This window comes from Erinaceus europaeus, chromosome 10 (genome assembly GCF_950295315.1).
Source record: "Erinaceus europaeus chromosome 10, mEriEur2.1, whole genome shotgun sequence".
NCBI lineage: Eukaryota > Metazoa > Chordata > Mammalia > Eulipotyphla > Erinaceidae > Erinaceus > Erinaceus europaeus.
Window position 1 is genome coordinate 114031646 of NC_080171.1, and position 13417 is coordinate 114045062.

Sequence of the window (13417 nt, forward strand, 5' to 3'; positions counted from 1 at the left end):
ACAGCGGGTTAAGTGCAGGTGGTGAAGGATCCCGGTTTAAGCCCTCGGATCCCCACCTGCACGGGGGTTGCTTCACAGGTGAAGCAGGTCTGCAGCTGTCTATCTATCTCTCCCCCTCTCTGTCTCCCCTCCTCTCCATTTCCCTCTGTCTTATCCAACAACAACAACATCAACAACAACAACAATAATAACTACAACAATAAAACAAAGACAACAAAGGGGAATGAATAAATACATATTAAAAAAAGAAAGAAAAAAAACAAGGGCAACAAAAGGGGGGGGAATGGCCTCTAGGAGCAGTGGATTCATAGTGCAGGCACCAAGCCCCAGCAATAACCCAGGTGGCAAAAAAGAAAAAAAAAAAGAAATGGCAGAGCCTGCCCTGGCTTCCTGGTCCTGCACACACACCCACCTGCCATTCTTGAGGGCTGTCAGTAGAGGAAAAGGAGCCTTGTGCCCCGGAAACTGGACTGAGGGGTCCCAACCATGGATGTGACCCTCAGGGTGACTTCACCAGAGTTTGCTCCAGGACACCCACCCTGACCCATCCAAGGCGCTCAGAGATGATTGCTGGCACTGCTTTGACGGCACCACAGAGATTGGGAGGGAGGGGTGGGGCAGTGACTATGGTAGAATCAGAGGAGACTGGGCAAGGCCAGCAGAAACCACACCACTCACTGTGCCAAAGCTGGCAAGGCGGCACCTGCCTACCAGACTAGCACTCAGAGGAAAGGTCATTAGGATGCTAGTCTCACCCCAGAGGAGGAGGGTGACCCACAGATGACCAGCCCCTCGCATCCCCACGCTCAGGCAGGCCCTTCGGGTGTTCTCATCCAGCGCCCACAGGTGTTGGATAAGCCAGAGGGGGCTAACTGTCAGGAAGTGCCCAGGGGCACTGGGTACAAGCAAGCGACAGACCTGCCCTTCACATCCTGGACACCTCACTTGGGGTGCCATTTCTGATCAGCTGGGGACACTAGCTGAAGTTGTGCTTCCACTTCGGGGCAAGATTCCACGGCACCAGTGGCAACTAATCCTCAAGTTCCACAAACTTCAGCAGCAGGAGGAACAGGAGCCCTCCTCTTGCTGTTTCATGGGGCAGGAACCCTAGGCACTGCTTCATGGATCCTACACACACAGGGCTGGGGAGCTCTCATGAAGCCTCCCCCCGCCCCGGCCTAGTCCTCCACTGGCCTGTCCATCTGCGAGACAGACTGGATTTGGCTGAAGTTTCTGAGCTTTCCCAGAATGCCAGCTGTCATGCTACACCAGGACTCCAGGCTGAAGTCTCTCTTGCACCCCTGAATCTGAGTCTCTTCCAGAAGGGTAGTGAGATGGGCCAGGCGAGGGGAGGCCCTGCACCCCCCACCCCCAGGGTGTATTCCTGTCCCACAAAGGCCTCTCTGCTCAGCCCTGCTTCCCTTGAGACCAAGCCCAGACTCCATCTTAATGGGATTTCAGAGGACACACAAACATGGGATAAGTCACAAAGCTGGAGTAGTACATTCACACGTCAGAGTCCACGAGTACTAGGCCAGCTGTACCTGGCTGAAGGCTGCTGGCAACAGTGTGAGGACTGGTCTCCCCAGAGCAGAGGAGGGGAAAGGTGCACAGTGGGCTCAGCCCCTGGCAGCATACAAGTCCCTCCAGATGCCCACACTGGTAGAGCATCCTGGGGCAGCACCAGACCGGTGAGATGAAGCCTGCCTTCCTCGAACTTCTACGAAGCAGAAAATGAGACCTGCTAAGGGGTCCAGCCCCAGAGCATCTAGCCAGAGACTGTGGCCACAGGACTCACGGTTTAGTTAACAGCCTGAGCGATCAGCCCAGGGATTCAATCACTGTCTCACTCTCCTTACGCCCCACTCCTGCCAGATTCATGCCCAGGGACTTGTGTACCTGGACGTCTTGGCACTAGCCCATCCCTCTCTCCTGGGACAGAGGGAGGGTATGTCTGGGATGGGGTGGGCAGAGCTGCAGGACAGACACCCCCCCCAAGCCAAGCCCATCAAATTATCCTGCAGGTCTCACCTAGCTGACTCACAGCCTCGGAGAGCTCTCACCACATGAGGCCGTCCACCAGGCCCTAGCTGGGGCCCATAGGAAGACGGGTCTCTGGCCCTGCTCCACCCCACCACAGCTCCCGTAAGGCTGAGGGAGGGAGAAAGAGGCCTGCTGGACTCACAGAATACTAGAAGGTGCCACCCCACACACATGGAGCCCAAGTCAACCAGCACATGTTATAAAAGGGAAGCAGCACCCCAGCCCTGGGCATGAATGGCGGGCACACAGCCAGGTGTGCAGAGCCAGTACCTGGGCACGTGAACACCACAGCATGCTGGAGGCACCCAGCACAAGGCTGCTTCTAAAGAAGGTGAGTGGGAGTCGGGAGGTAGCGCAGCGGGTTAAGCGCAGGTGGCGCAAAGTGCAAGGACCGGCTAAGGATCCCGGTTCGAGCCCCTGGCTCCCCACCTGCAGGGGAGTCGCTTCACAGGTGGTGAAGCAGGTCTGCAGGTGTCTGTCTTTCTCTCCCCCTCTCTGTCTTCCCCTCCTCTCTCCATTTCTCTCTGTCCTGTCCAACAACAACGACATCCATAGCAACAACAATAATAACTACAACAATAAAACAACAAGGGCAACAAAAGGGAATAAATAAATAAATCTTAAAAAAAAAAAAGAAGGTGGGTGTCTATTTTTGGGATGGGGCACTAAAACAAGTATGATTCCATCACTCCTGGAATGACTTCCTCACACTTTTTATTTCAGAGAGAGAGAGAGCGAGCGTGCAAGCACACAGGTGACAACACATCGCTTCTTTACCACCTGTGGATTGTCCCCCAGGGCCATCCTTACTCCCCACAAAGTGCTGGGGCTCCAGCTGAGGCCTCATGCATCATGAGTCTGATTCTCTATCAGGCGAACTATCTCTAAACCCTAAAAAAGGTTGGGTTTTTGTTTTTTTGTTTTTTAAGTTAAATGCACTAGTGAACAATACAAAAAGAAAATTAATAATCACATCTGCAATGGCTTCCAAAAGGCAGAACCAGGAAGGAAAAAAAGTACAAAATATTATTAAGAGAAATTAAAGAGACCCAATTCTAAGTAAGTAGAGAGGCATCCTGTGTTTGTGTATCAGAAAAAGCAATGCTGTAAAGATGTCAGCTCTTCAGAAGTCCAACTTGCCAAAATTCTAACAGCTCTTTTTAAAGAAATGGACAATCCAAACTTCAAATTCATATGAAATTACAAGTTGCTGCAAAAAGCTAAAACGACATGGTTGGGGGGGGGGAGATTGGAGCTCTGGACTGGGGAGGTAACACTAGGGTAATACAAAGATTTTTATTTCTGAGACTCCAGAGCTCAAGATTCAGTTCCTGGCGCCATCATTAGCCAGAACTGAGAAATACTCTGGTAAAAAAAAACTGACTAATTAATTAATTAATTAAGAAATATATAAAAGCTTCCACACATTCTGATCCAAAATTTACTACAAAGTTACTTTAGTCAAAAAGTATGTCTGGGGGGCTGGGTGGTAGCACAGCGGGTTAAGCGCACAGGGCATGGAGTTCAAGGACCGGCATAAGGATCCCGATTCAAGCCCCGGCTCCCCACCTGCAGGGAGGTCACATTACAGGCGGTGAAGCAGGTCTGCAGGTGTCTATCTTTCTCTCCCCCCCTCTGTCTTCCCCTTCTCTCTCCATTTCTCTCTGTCCTGTCCAACAACAATGACAATGATAAAAATAACAAGGGCAACAAAAGGAAAAAAATAGCCTCTAGGAGCAGTGGATTCGTAGTGCAGTCATTGAGCTCAAGAGATAACCCTGGGGGGAAAAAAAAAAGTGTGTCAGGGCTGGGGAGATGGCATATTGGCTATGCAAGAGACTTTCATGCTGAGGCTCTGAAGTGCCAGCTTTAATCCCCAGTACCACCATAAACCAGAGCGGAGTAATGCTCTGGTCACTCTCCTCTCTGTATCTTTCCCTCTGTATCTCTCTCTCATTGAAATAAAATATAGGGAAGGGGTAGATAGCATAATAGCTATGCAAAGAGACTCTCATACCTGAGGCTCCATAGTCCCAGGTTCAATCCCCTGTATCATTGTAAGTCAGAGCTGAGCAATGTTCTGGTAAAAAATACAAAATACATAAATATATGAAATAAAATATAACTTTAAAGTGTGGGGGCGTGGGATGTGGTGTACTTGATTGTGTGCCCATGTTACAATGTGCAGTGACCAAGGTTCAAGTCCCTGGGCCCCACCTGCAGGGGCAAAGCTTCATGAGTGGTGAAGCAGGGCTGCGGGTGTCTTTCCTTTTCTCCCTCACGATCTCCTCTTCCCTCTTGATTCCTCTCAGTCTCTATTCTGTAACTAAATAAGAACTTAAAAATATGTCACTGGCAGAATAGCAGACATACAGACTTGGAATAAAAAGTCCTGAAGTCCCTACATCAAAATTATCTTCAGTAAAGCTACCAAGACTTCAATGAGGAAAGAACAGTCTTTGGGTCAGCAAGGTGGCTTCCAAGAGATAACTTTGTCATGCACAAGGCACTGCTTCAGCCCAGCCACCACTGCACCAGAAGTGTTGGTGCTGTGGTATTTTTCCCTCTTTCTCTCTGTTTTTGTCTCTTTCATTCTGGAAGAAAACTGGCAAAGAGAAGTGAAAACCTCGCATGAAAGAAAAAAAGAAAAAAGACCTTTTCAACAAAAATGATACCGAGTATTTGTTTGAAAATATATGAAGTTTATCCCTACTTCAAATGAAATACAAAAAAATTAATCAAAAAGCGAATTAAAACAAATTGTATTATCTTTATTTATTGGATAGAAACAGCCAGAGATTGAGAGGGAAGGAGGAGACAGAGAGACACCTGCAGCCCTGCTTTACCACTTGCAAAGCTTTCCCCCTGCAGGTAGGGGTTAGGGGCTTGAACCCGGGTCCTTTCACACTGTAACATGTCGCCACCACCCGGCTCCAAAAAGTGAATTTAAAGCTGTAAGAGTTGAAGCTATAAAACTCTTAGAGGAAGTCAAAGGGATATATCTCCATGACCTCAGATCTGGCGATAGATTCTTTTTTTTTTTTCTCGCCTCCAGGGTTATTGCTGGTGTTCCTACTGCAAATCCACTGCTTCTAGAGGCTATTTTTTCCCTTTTTGTTGCCTTTGTTGTCTATAGTTGTTGTTGTTATTGCTGTTGTTGGATAGGACAGAGAGAAATGGAGAGAGGTGGGGAAGACAGAGAGGGGGAGAGAAAGACAGACACCTACAGACCTGCTTCACCGCTTGTGTAGTGACTCCCCTGCAGGTGGGGAGCCAGGGGCTCAAAGCGGGATCCTTATGCCGGTCCTTGTGCTTCGCGCCACGTGCACTTAACCTGCAGTGCTACCGCCCAGCCCTCCTAGCAATAGATTCTTTTTCTTTTCCTTTTGAAAATTTATTTATTTTCAATTTTTTATTTATAAAAAGGAAACACTGACTAAACCATAGGATAAGAGGGGTATAGCTCCACACAATTCCCACCACCAGAACTCCGTATCCCATCCCCTCCCCTGACAGCTTTCCTATTCTTTATCCCTCTGGGAGTATGGACCCAGGGTCACTGTGGGATGCAGAAGGTGGAAGGTCTGGCTTCTGTAGTTGCTTCCCCGCTGAACATGGGTTCTTAAAGATGATATGAAAAGCACAAGCAGCAAGAGAAAATGGTAAACACAGCTTCATCAAAATTTAAAGAATGGTGTGTGTCAGTTCACATTACCAAAAAGGCAGCCCTCAGAATGGTATTTGCAAATTATATTTCTGATGCAGTCTAATATCCAGAATATATATATATATATATATATATATATATATATATATATATATAATATGACAACAGAAAAATGTAATCCAATTTGAAAGTGGGCAAAGGATTGCAACTGACATTTCTCCAAAGATATACAAATGGACAAGAAGCACATAAAGAGATGCTCAGTGTCACTAGTCACTGGGGAAACACACAGCACATCCACAGTGAGACACTACCTCACACCATCAGATGTGTCCAGTTTCTAAACTGGAAATCACAAGTGTTGGCAAGATGAGGGGAGATAAGATGGCTTGGACATTGGTGGTGAAAATGTAAAACAATGCCACCACTGTGGAAAATAGTGTGCTGGCTACTCAAAAAAAAAAAAAAAAAAAGTTAAACACAGAATTATCACATGACCCAGTAATTTCTGAAAGAGTTGAAAAACAGGTGTTCAAACAAATATTTGTACTAGGAAAAAAAAAATGAATACCCATGAACAAATGAAGGGACAAGCTGTGGTATATCCACACTATCGAATATGACTCTATGCAAAAAGATGTGAAAGCCCGGGGCCAGGTGGTGGCTCACCTGGTTGAGTGCACATGTCACAATGTACAAGGACCCGGGTTCAAGCCCCCCGGCCCCCACCTGTAGGGGGAAAGTTTTGCGAGTGGTGAAGCAAGGCTGCAGGTGTCTCTCTGTCTCCCTCTCTCTATCTCCCCCCATTCTCTCGATTTCAGGCTGTCTCTTTCCAATAAATAAAGATAATTAAAAAAAAAAAAGATGTGAAAGCCATCTGATAACACATTTCTGATAACACATTATTCAGACATTAAAAAGTCAAGTAAGAAGCACAACAAAAAATAAAGAAAGAAAAGAAAAGAAAGAAAAAAAAAGTCAAGTAAGTTCTGACACCTGCCCCATGGGCTCAACATGGATAAACTCAAAGACATGCTGAGTGAAAGAAGCCAGACACAAGAGCTGACATACAGTATGATTCCATTTACTTGAAATGTCCAGAATGATAAATCCAGAGACAGAAAACAGACAGATGGTTGTCCAGAGCTGAAGGGAGGGGTAATAAGGAGAATGGGTTTGGGGTCTTCTTTTGGAGGGGAGGAGGTGATGAAGATATTTTAGAGCAAGACAGACGTGATGGATACACAGTACTGTGATTTCACTAAATGCTGTAAGTTTTATATTTCTGAATGGTCAATTTTGCAATATGTGAATTTCTACTCAGTATTTTAAAGGTAAAAAGCTTAGTTCCTTCATTTTCCTGAACACCACAAAGCCCTTCCATTCTCATCATTCCCAGTCACTGACTGGAAATCCATGTTTTCCTCAGACTGACCCACCACTATGGAGGGACTCACGAGACCCACCACCCCTAAAGCACAGGGTCAGGTCCAATTCTGAAGTACACACCTGGGCTCCCCAACCACAAAACTGAAACGCTGAGAACCCAGGCAGCTAGCAGGAGGGGACTGCAGAGAAGCAAGGAGCAGGAGGGGAAATAGTTCCCTTGGATGGGTGAGCTGCTTTGCCCTGTTCAAGACCCAGGCCCCATCCTGATCCACACAGCACTGACGGACACTTCGGTGCTGCGGTCCATCTACCTCGATCTGGAAAAGACAGCCTGGTGCGGTGAAACATGAAGATGACCAAGGCGAGGGTGGGCAGAGAGGGAGGCAGCGTGTAATGGGCCCTCTGAGCCCCTGAGCTGCTGCCAAGAGCCAGTTGCTTTAACTGACCCGGGTATGGGCTTCCTGCTCTAGGCTCTGTGTCCACATTGTGCTTTCCACAACCACAGACCTGGCGGCGGGGGTGTGGGGGTGGGGGTGGCATCAGCACCTGGCTTTGGATCCAGGACAATGTGAGCTGAGCACCACCTCCCCCTGTACCTCGAGAATCAGGAGGTGAGACATCGTCCCTCTCTGATGGAAGTGGGAGGGTAGGCACCCCAGCTGACCTACCACCTCGGCCGCTTTGGTACCACTGAAAGGACGGCCCTGACTTATCCCGGACACCATGGAGGTCGGTGAGTGTGAGCCCGGCAGCACTGTTGGCCATGCTGGGCTGGCTCTCAGGAGCCAACTGATAGGATTTCGGTTCTGTCCAATCTTCACTCCCGACAGCAACCTCCTGATTTTTTTTTGCAGTAAGGTCTGGCCACATGGCCAGGTACTGAGAATATAGAGAGAGGTATGAGGATAGTCAGGGTGCCAGGAGTGGGGGGAGTCAGGATCAACACCAAGCCCTCCAGCCCCTGCTGCCCACCCATCCCCCAGGCCCTCACACCCCCAAGCCCAGTGAAAGTTTACACCAAGTGCTCCTTCAGCCAGACTCTCAGCAACTGCCATAGGCCCCACTCCAAGGGTTCTCTCTCAGACTCACCTGGCGTAGGAAGAACAGACAGACTGGGCATCCATGGAGCCTTCTGACAGCTGGTCAGACACTCCTACCTGCAGGAGCCTCTCAAACTCATGCGGTGAGAATACCTCCCTGTTTCACGATTAGTCACCACTCCTAAATGCAAGCTACAAGGCCATCTCCAAGCAGACGCCTGGCCCTCCCTGGTGAATTAGGATCCAAGATCCCAACACTCAACAGTCAGCTCCAGCCACCCTCATTGCAACACTGAAGGTGGGCCCCCATCAGGTCCAACTGGTGTCATCACCACCTGTCAGGGTTGGGGACTCCTGACACAGTTCTGTCCCAAGACACTTAAGGTTGAATGCAGTAGGGGACTCAATGAGAATGTCCGAATGCCAGCTCAGTACCAGGAGAAAGTCACAGAGGGATCAGAGAGGAGGGCAGCTGGCAGAGCCCAGGTACACGGGCGGCCAGTGTGCATGACAGAACCCCTGCTTCCTGTCTCCGCGCAGACCCTAGTGTGCTCCATGTCCCCAGTCTTCCTCTTACCCCACAAGCACTCTGACAGGGGCTCCCAGCCAGGAGAGGAGCTCTTGGTCTACACATCTGACTCAGAAGAGGCCAAGGCGCTGCCCACTTAGCTGAGAGCAGTGCAGTCAGTGCTACACCCCCACAGAATAAGGGCAGTCAGCATTTGCCGAGAAGCAGCTGGTCTGTGGAACTTTAAAATCAATTGTCCATGTAGTCTGGGTTGTGGTGCAGTGGATAAAGTTAGAGATTCTCAGGCATAAGGTCCTGAGTTCAATCCCTGGCAGCACATGTACCAGAGTGATGTCTGGTTCTTTCTCTCCTCCTATCTTTCTCATGAATAAACAAGTAAATTATTTTAAAAAATAAATAAAATCAATTGTCCAGTGATCTGGAGAAGCAGCATAATGGTTACACAAAAAGCCTTTCATGGCTGAGGCACCAAAGGTCCCAAGTCCCAGGTTCAATCTCCAGCAACACCATAAGCCAGAACTGAGTAGTGTTATGCTACAAAAAAACCCAGCCAAACAGGGGGGCCGGGTGGTAGCGCAGCGGGTTAAGTGCACATGGTGCAAAGCGCACAAACTGGCATAAGGGTCCCGGTTCGAGCCCCCAGTTCCCCACCTGCAGGGGGGTCACTTCACAAGCGGTGAAGCAGGTCTGCCGGTGTCTGTCTTTCTCTCCCCCTGTCTGTCTTACCCTCTTCTCTTGATTTCTCTCTGTCCTATCCAACAACAACAGCAATAACAACAACGATAAATAACAAAGGCAACAAAAGGGAAAAAATAGCCTCCAGGAGCAGTGGATTTGTAGTGCAGGCACCGAGCCTCAGCAATTACCCTAGAGAAACAAAACAAAACAAAAACAAACAAACAAATACAAAATCAATTGTATTATGCCTCTCCAAACCCTCAGGTTCAATATGACTTGCAACTGAGGGTACTTTAGGACGGTATTTTAACAGAACCATTCCCATTCCCAGAGGCGGCAGTCTGGTGACACACTGAGACAGTCATTCACAGGAGCCACTGGGTCATGGCTGGATGGGTGGCAGGACACACAGAACCAGTGGCGGACACAGGCCTGCAAAGCAGCTGCTATTGCCCTGCCCGAGTGGTCCTATAGCAGCCCAACGAGAGAGGGATGTCCCCAAAGTCTAGATGGCGGCACATTTTGTCAAACAAATAGACAAGACAGCTCAGAGGGGACCAACCTCCAATTCATCTCTTCCCAGTCCAAGCCAGTTCCTAGGCAATGCTGAGGCGGGTGCAGCGATGCAGAGAAGCTGACCAGCTACTCCCATCCCCAGAGACCGGTGGGATATGGGCTTCTGACTTCTTGGGGTGACTTTGCCCCCAGAGAGCTATCCCAGACACAGGGAGGGGTGCTGGTATCTAGGGCAGCTCATGGGCAGGATCTGTCTCTAGAAAAAGGACTGTCCTGTCATGTGGTGACTAGGGAGCTGCTGGAGTCACCTCCAGCACAAACTCAGTCACTGGAGGGGAGCCTCAGAGACTCTTTTCTAATTCTCCCCGAGTGGGACATGCTAGGGGGGAATGTGACATGTGAGAGTCACAGAAGGAGCCTTTCTACTGTGAGAGTTCCAAGTGTCCTTCTTCACAAAGACTGTCTGCGGCACCTTATTCTAGTGGTGAAGTTTTGAGGAGACACGGAGTTTCCTTGTAAAGAAAGGAGCAGTGGAGTGAGGTGCAATGTGGGATCTGCCCTGCCCAGGCCCACAGCTGGGGAAGGGCACAGCTGGGCTTTCTGCCTCTGTTTCCTCCATGGCTTGGGAAAATGTGAACTTAACGGGAGATGGAGTGAGGGGTATCAGGAAGTATACTTTTTTCTCCTTCTTTTTTTTTTTTTTAAAAAAAAAAAACTCCTCTGTTAGTATAAAATTCTCTCAAAGTAAAAGGTTACAAGATAGGCAAAGTTTTAAAAGTGCAGTTGAGCTGCTGAATACAAAGTAAACAACAGCACAGGTAGTGAGCAGACCTGGAAAAGAGTTGCTGGGTCACTCTGCAGATTTAGAAAAACAAAACAAAACAGTCAATCATGTTACATGCCTTGGAGTCACAGAGGAGAGGAGTCACACCAGAGGATAGGAAACTGTCCAGGGTTGTGAGGAGCCCGAGCCTTGCCCACAAAGACCCAGACCCCTAATCTGCTCTCCCCACGCAGCACCGGCCTATGCCACAGGTTCCCCAAGGGGCCCGAGGCCTCTGAGGTGATCTCTGGCCTCACTTCCAATAGCAACACTGAGTTAGTTGCACCTGGAGATGCCCCCCACCAGGGCGGGGGAAACAGCCCCTGTCCTGGCCCAGACCACCTTGCAATTGGTAGAAATGAATCTGTGCTGGTCAGTGTCCTGTATTAGATCAAAGCAAAGACCACAGATGAGAAATAATGAATAAAATAAATGCCTCCAAAAGCATTCTGTTTATAGTGTCAGGTTGTGTCCTGCTCCCTGACTGCCTGAACAACTCAGCCAGCCCTCAGCCCCTCTCCCCTCACAACCCCATAATCCTGAACTTTCAGTCTCAACTGTTAACTGTTCTTGCCTGCCCAACCCAGCAGAGAGGGGCCCCCGGCAGGCAAAGGTTCTTGCACCTTCCCCGGCTAGGCATGAATAACAGGTAGGTAATAAGTCGCCCTGGAGTTCTCAGGTAGGGAGTCAAGGGTTCCACTTTCAGGGTGCTGGGTGTGTGTGTGTGTGTGTGTGTGTGTGTGTGTGTGTGTAGCAGTTTCTAAGCATCTCCATGAACTGAAGAACAGGAAGGATCAATGCAGCTCTCACCCTTGATCTGGCCATGAGCTTTGGGAAGGTGCCAACTGGTGGGTGTGCATAACAGCTCGCCCTGGGCAGGGCCCAGAATTCACAAGCTGGGCTCCCTTGCTGGGGGGGAGGGGCTTTCTCAAGAAGGAATCAGAGACCACAGGAGATAAGCGTTGTCCCTGCCACACGAGCACCTCCCCCCCCCCACACACACACACACAAGGTCCGTGTTACAAGCAGTAAGCTGGAAGCACTGCCTGGCCAAGCCGAGCAGGCCCTGTCACATCCTGGCTGTCTGACTGCCCACATGTAAACTGGAGGACCAAAGGCCACAGTCTGTTGAAGTGTCACTGGCCCACCCGGACTCAAAGCCAGCAGGAGACTCTTCTCTCTGGACAGTCAGGGACTAATCACCACTCGGGCCATGCCGCCCTTCACCCTGCTTTGACAGTGCTAGAGCCGGAGCCCCGAGGGCACAGAGCCTGACCAGCCCCTGGCCAGTCCTGCACGGCCCAGACACAGAGAACCTGTTGGAGCAGTCTGGGCACCGCATCGGCTCCTCTTCCTCCTCCTCCTCCACGCACTTCTGGGTGGAAGGGACCTGGCTTTTGAAAAATCAGGCACAAGGCCAGGTCATGGCCAAGCAGGGGCCAAGCTTTACCTCCCCACCCCCACCCCCCACATCTGCCCCCAGAGTGCATAAGGTCAAGTCCAAACCGGGGTGTCCCCGTCTGGAAAGAGGGAGGGGGTGCGGGAAACGTGAGGGCCAGAGAGGAGGCGGCAAAACCACAACACCCCCCACCCACACGGACTCTATTCTGTCACCCACACTCCCGCAGGGGACGCGCAGGCCGGCCGGGTGCGGGAGCCCGCGGGGCCCGGGAAGGGTCCGGGAGCCCCGGCCTGGCGGAGAGGGGGCCGCGCGGCCGCCACCACCACCCCCCCCGGGGCCCCGGCGCCCCCGGCCCGCCGCGCCCGCGCCCGCGCCCGCCACTCGCGCCTCTCCGGGGACCGCGCGGGCTGCTCCTCCCGGCCCGGCCGGCCGAGCCCGCGCGGGGAAAGTTGCTGCAACTTCGCGGGGGAGGCGGCGGCGCGGGCCTGGGCCTCGGCGCCCGGCCTCGGCGGCCGCGGCTGTCAGCGGCCCGGCCGGGCCCGGAGCCCCAACTTGGCGGCCGGGCCGGCGCCGCCGCCTCCCCCGCGGGCTCGCTTTGTGCGCCGCGGCGACCGGGGGGCCCCGGCCCCCGCCCCGGGCACAAAAGGGCGCGCGGCCGCGGGGCGCGGGGGCCGGCGGGGCCCGGGGGCCGCGCGCTCACCTGCCGTGGAACCAGTCCTTGCAGGCGTCGCACTCGATCATGAAGCGGGTAACGTCGTAGGGCAGCCGGCAGACGCAGTACACGGGCACCGTCGCCATGTTCGCGCCGCCCGCCCGCCGCCCGCCCGCCCGCGGCCCGCGCTGCCTGCCTGCCTGCCTGCCCGGGTCGGGTCGGGCCGGGCCGGGCCGGGCCGGGCGGGGGCCGGGCCGGGGCCGGGGCCGGGGACGGGGACGGGGGCGCACGACCGCCCGCGCGCTCCCGGCCGGCGCGTCCACACAAAGCCGGGCGCGCGGGCTGCAGGGGCCGCGCCGGGAGCCGCCCGCCGGCCCGCGGGGCGCAGGGCGCGAGTGTGCGCGGGGGCCGGGCCGCGCGCGGGACACAAAAGGGAATGGACGCGCGGGGGCGACGCGCGGGGGCGGCGGGCGGGGAGCCGCGGCCCCACCGAAGGGACCCCCGGCCGCCGAGCGGCCTCTACGTCAGCGCCCCGGGTGGCGCCGCCTCCGCCCGCCGGCCTGGGCCGCCGCTGCCGCCGCGGAAGGCGGGCCGGAGACCGCGGAAGGCGGGCCGGGACCGCGGGGAGAAGGTGGGTCGGGGGCCCCGGCAGGCGCGGCAAAAGAGGGGCCGGGGGGC

General features: G+C 52.6%; 1 protein-coding gene across 1 annotated transcript in view; it reads right to left on the reverse strand.

Moving 5' to 3' along the window:
- PHF2 (PHD finger protein 2) overlaps positions 1-13192 on the reverse strand; it is a 71731-nt gene extending 58539 nt beyond the window's left edge. Inside the window, exon 1 of the mRNA XM_060200549.1 lies at positions 12788-13192. Coding sequence (XP_060056532.1) covers positions 12788-12885 — 98 coding nt within the window. The 5' untranslated portion in view covers positions 12886-13192. The remainder of the gene's footprint in view (positions 1-12787) is intronic.
- Between the last annotated feature and the right edge of the window lie 225 nt (positions 13193-13417).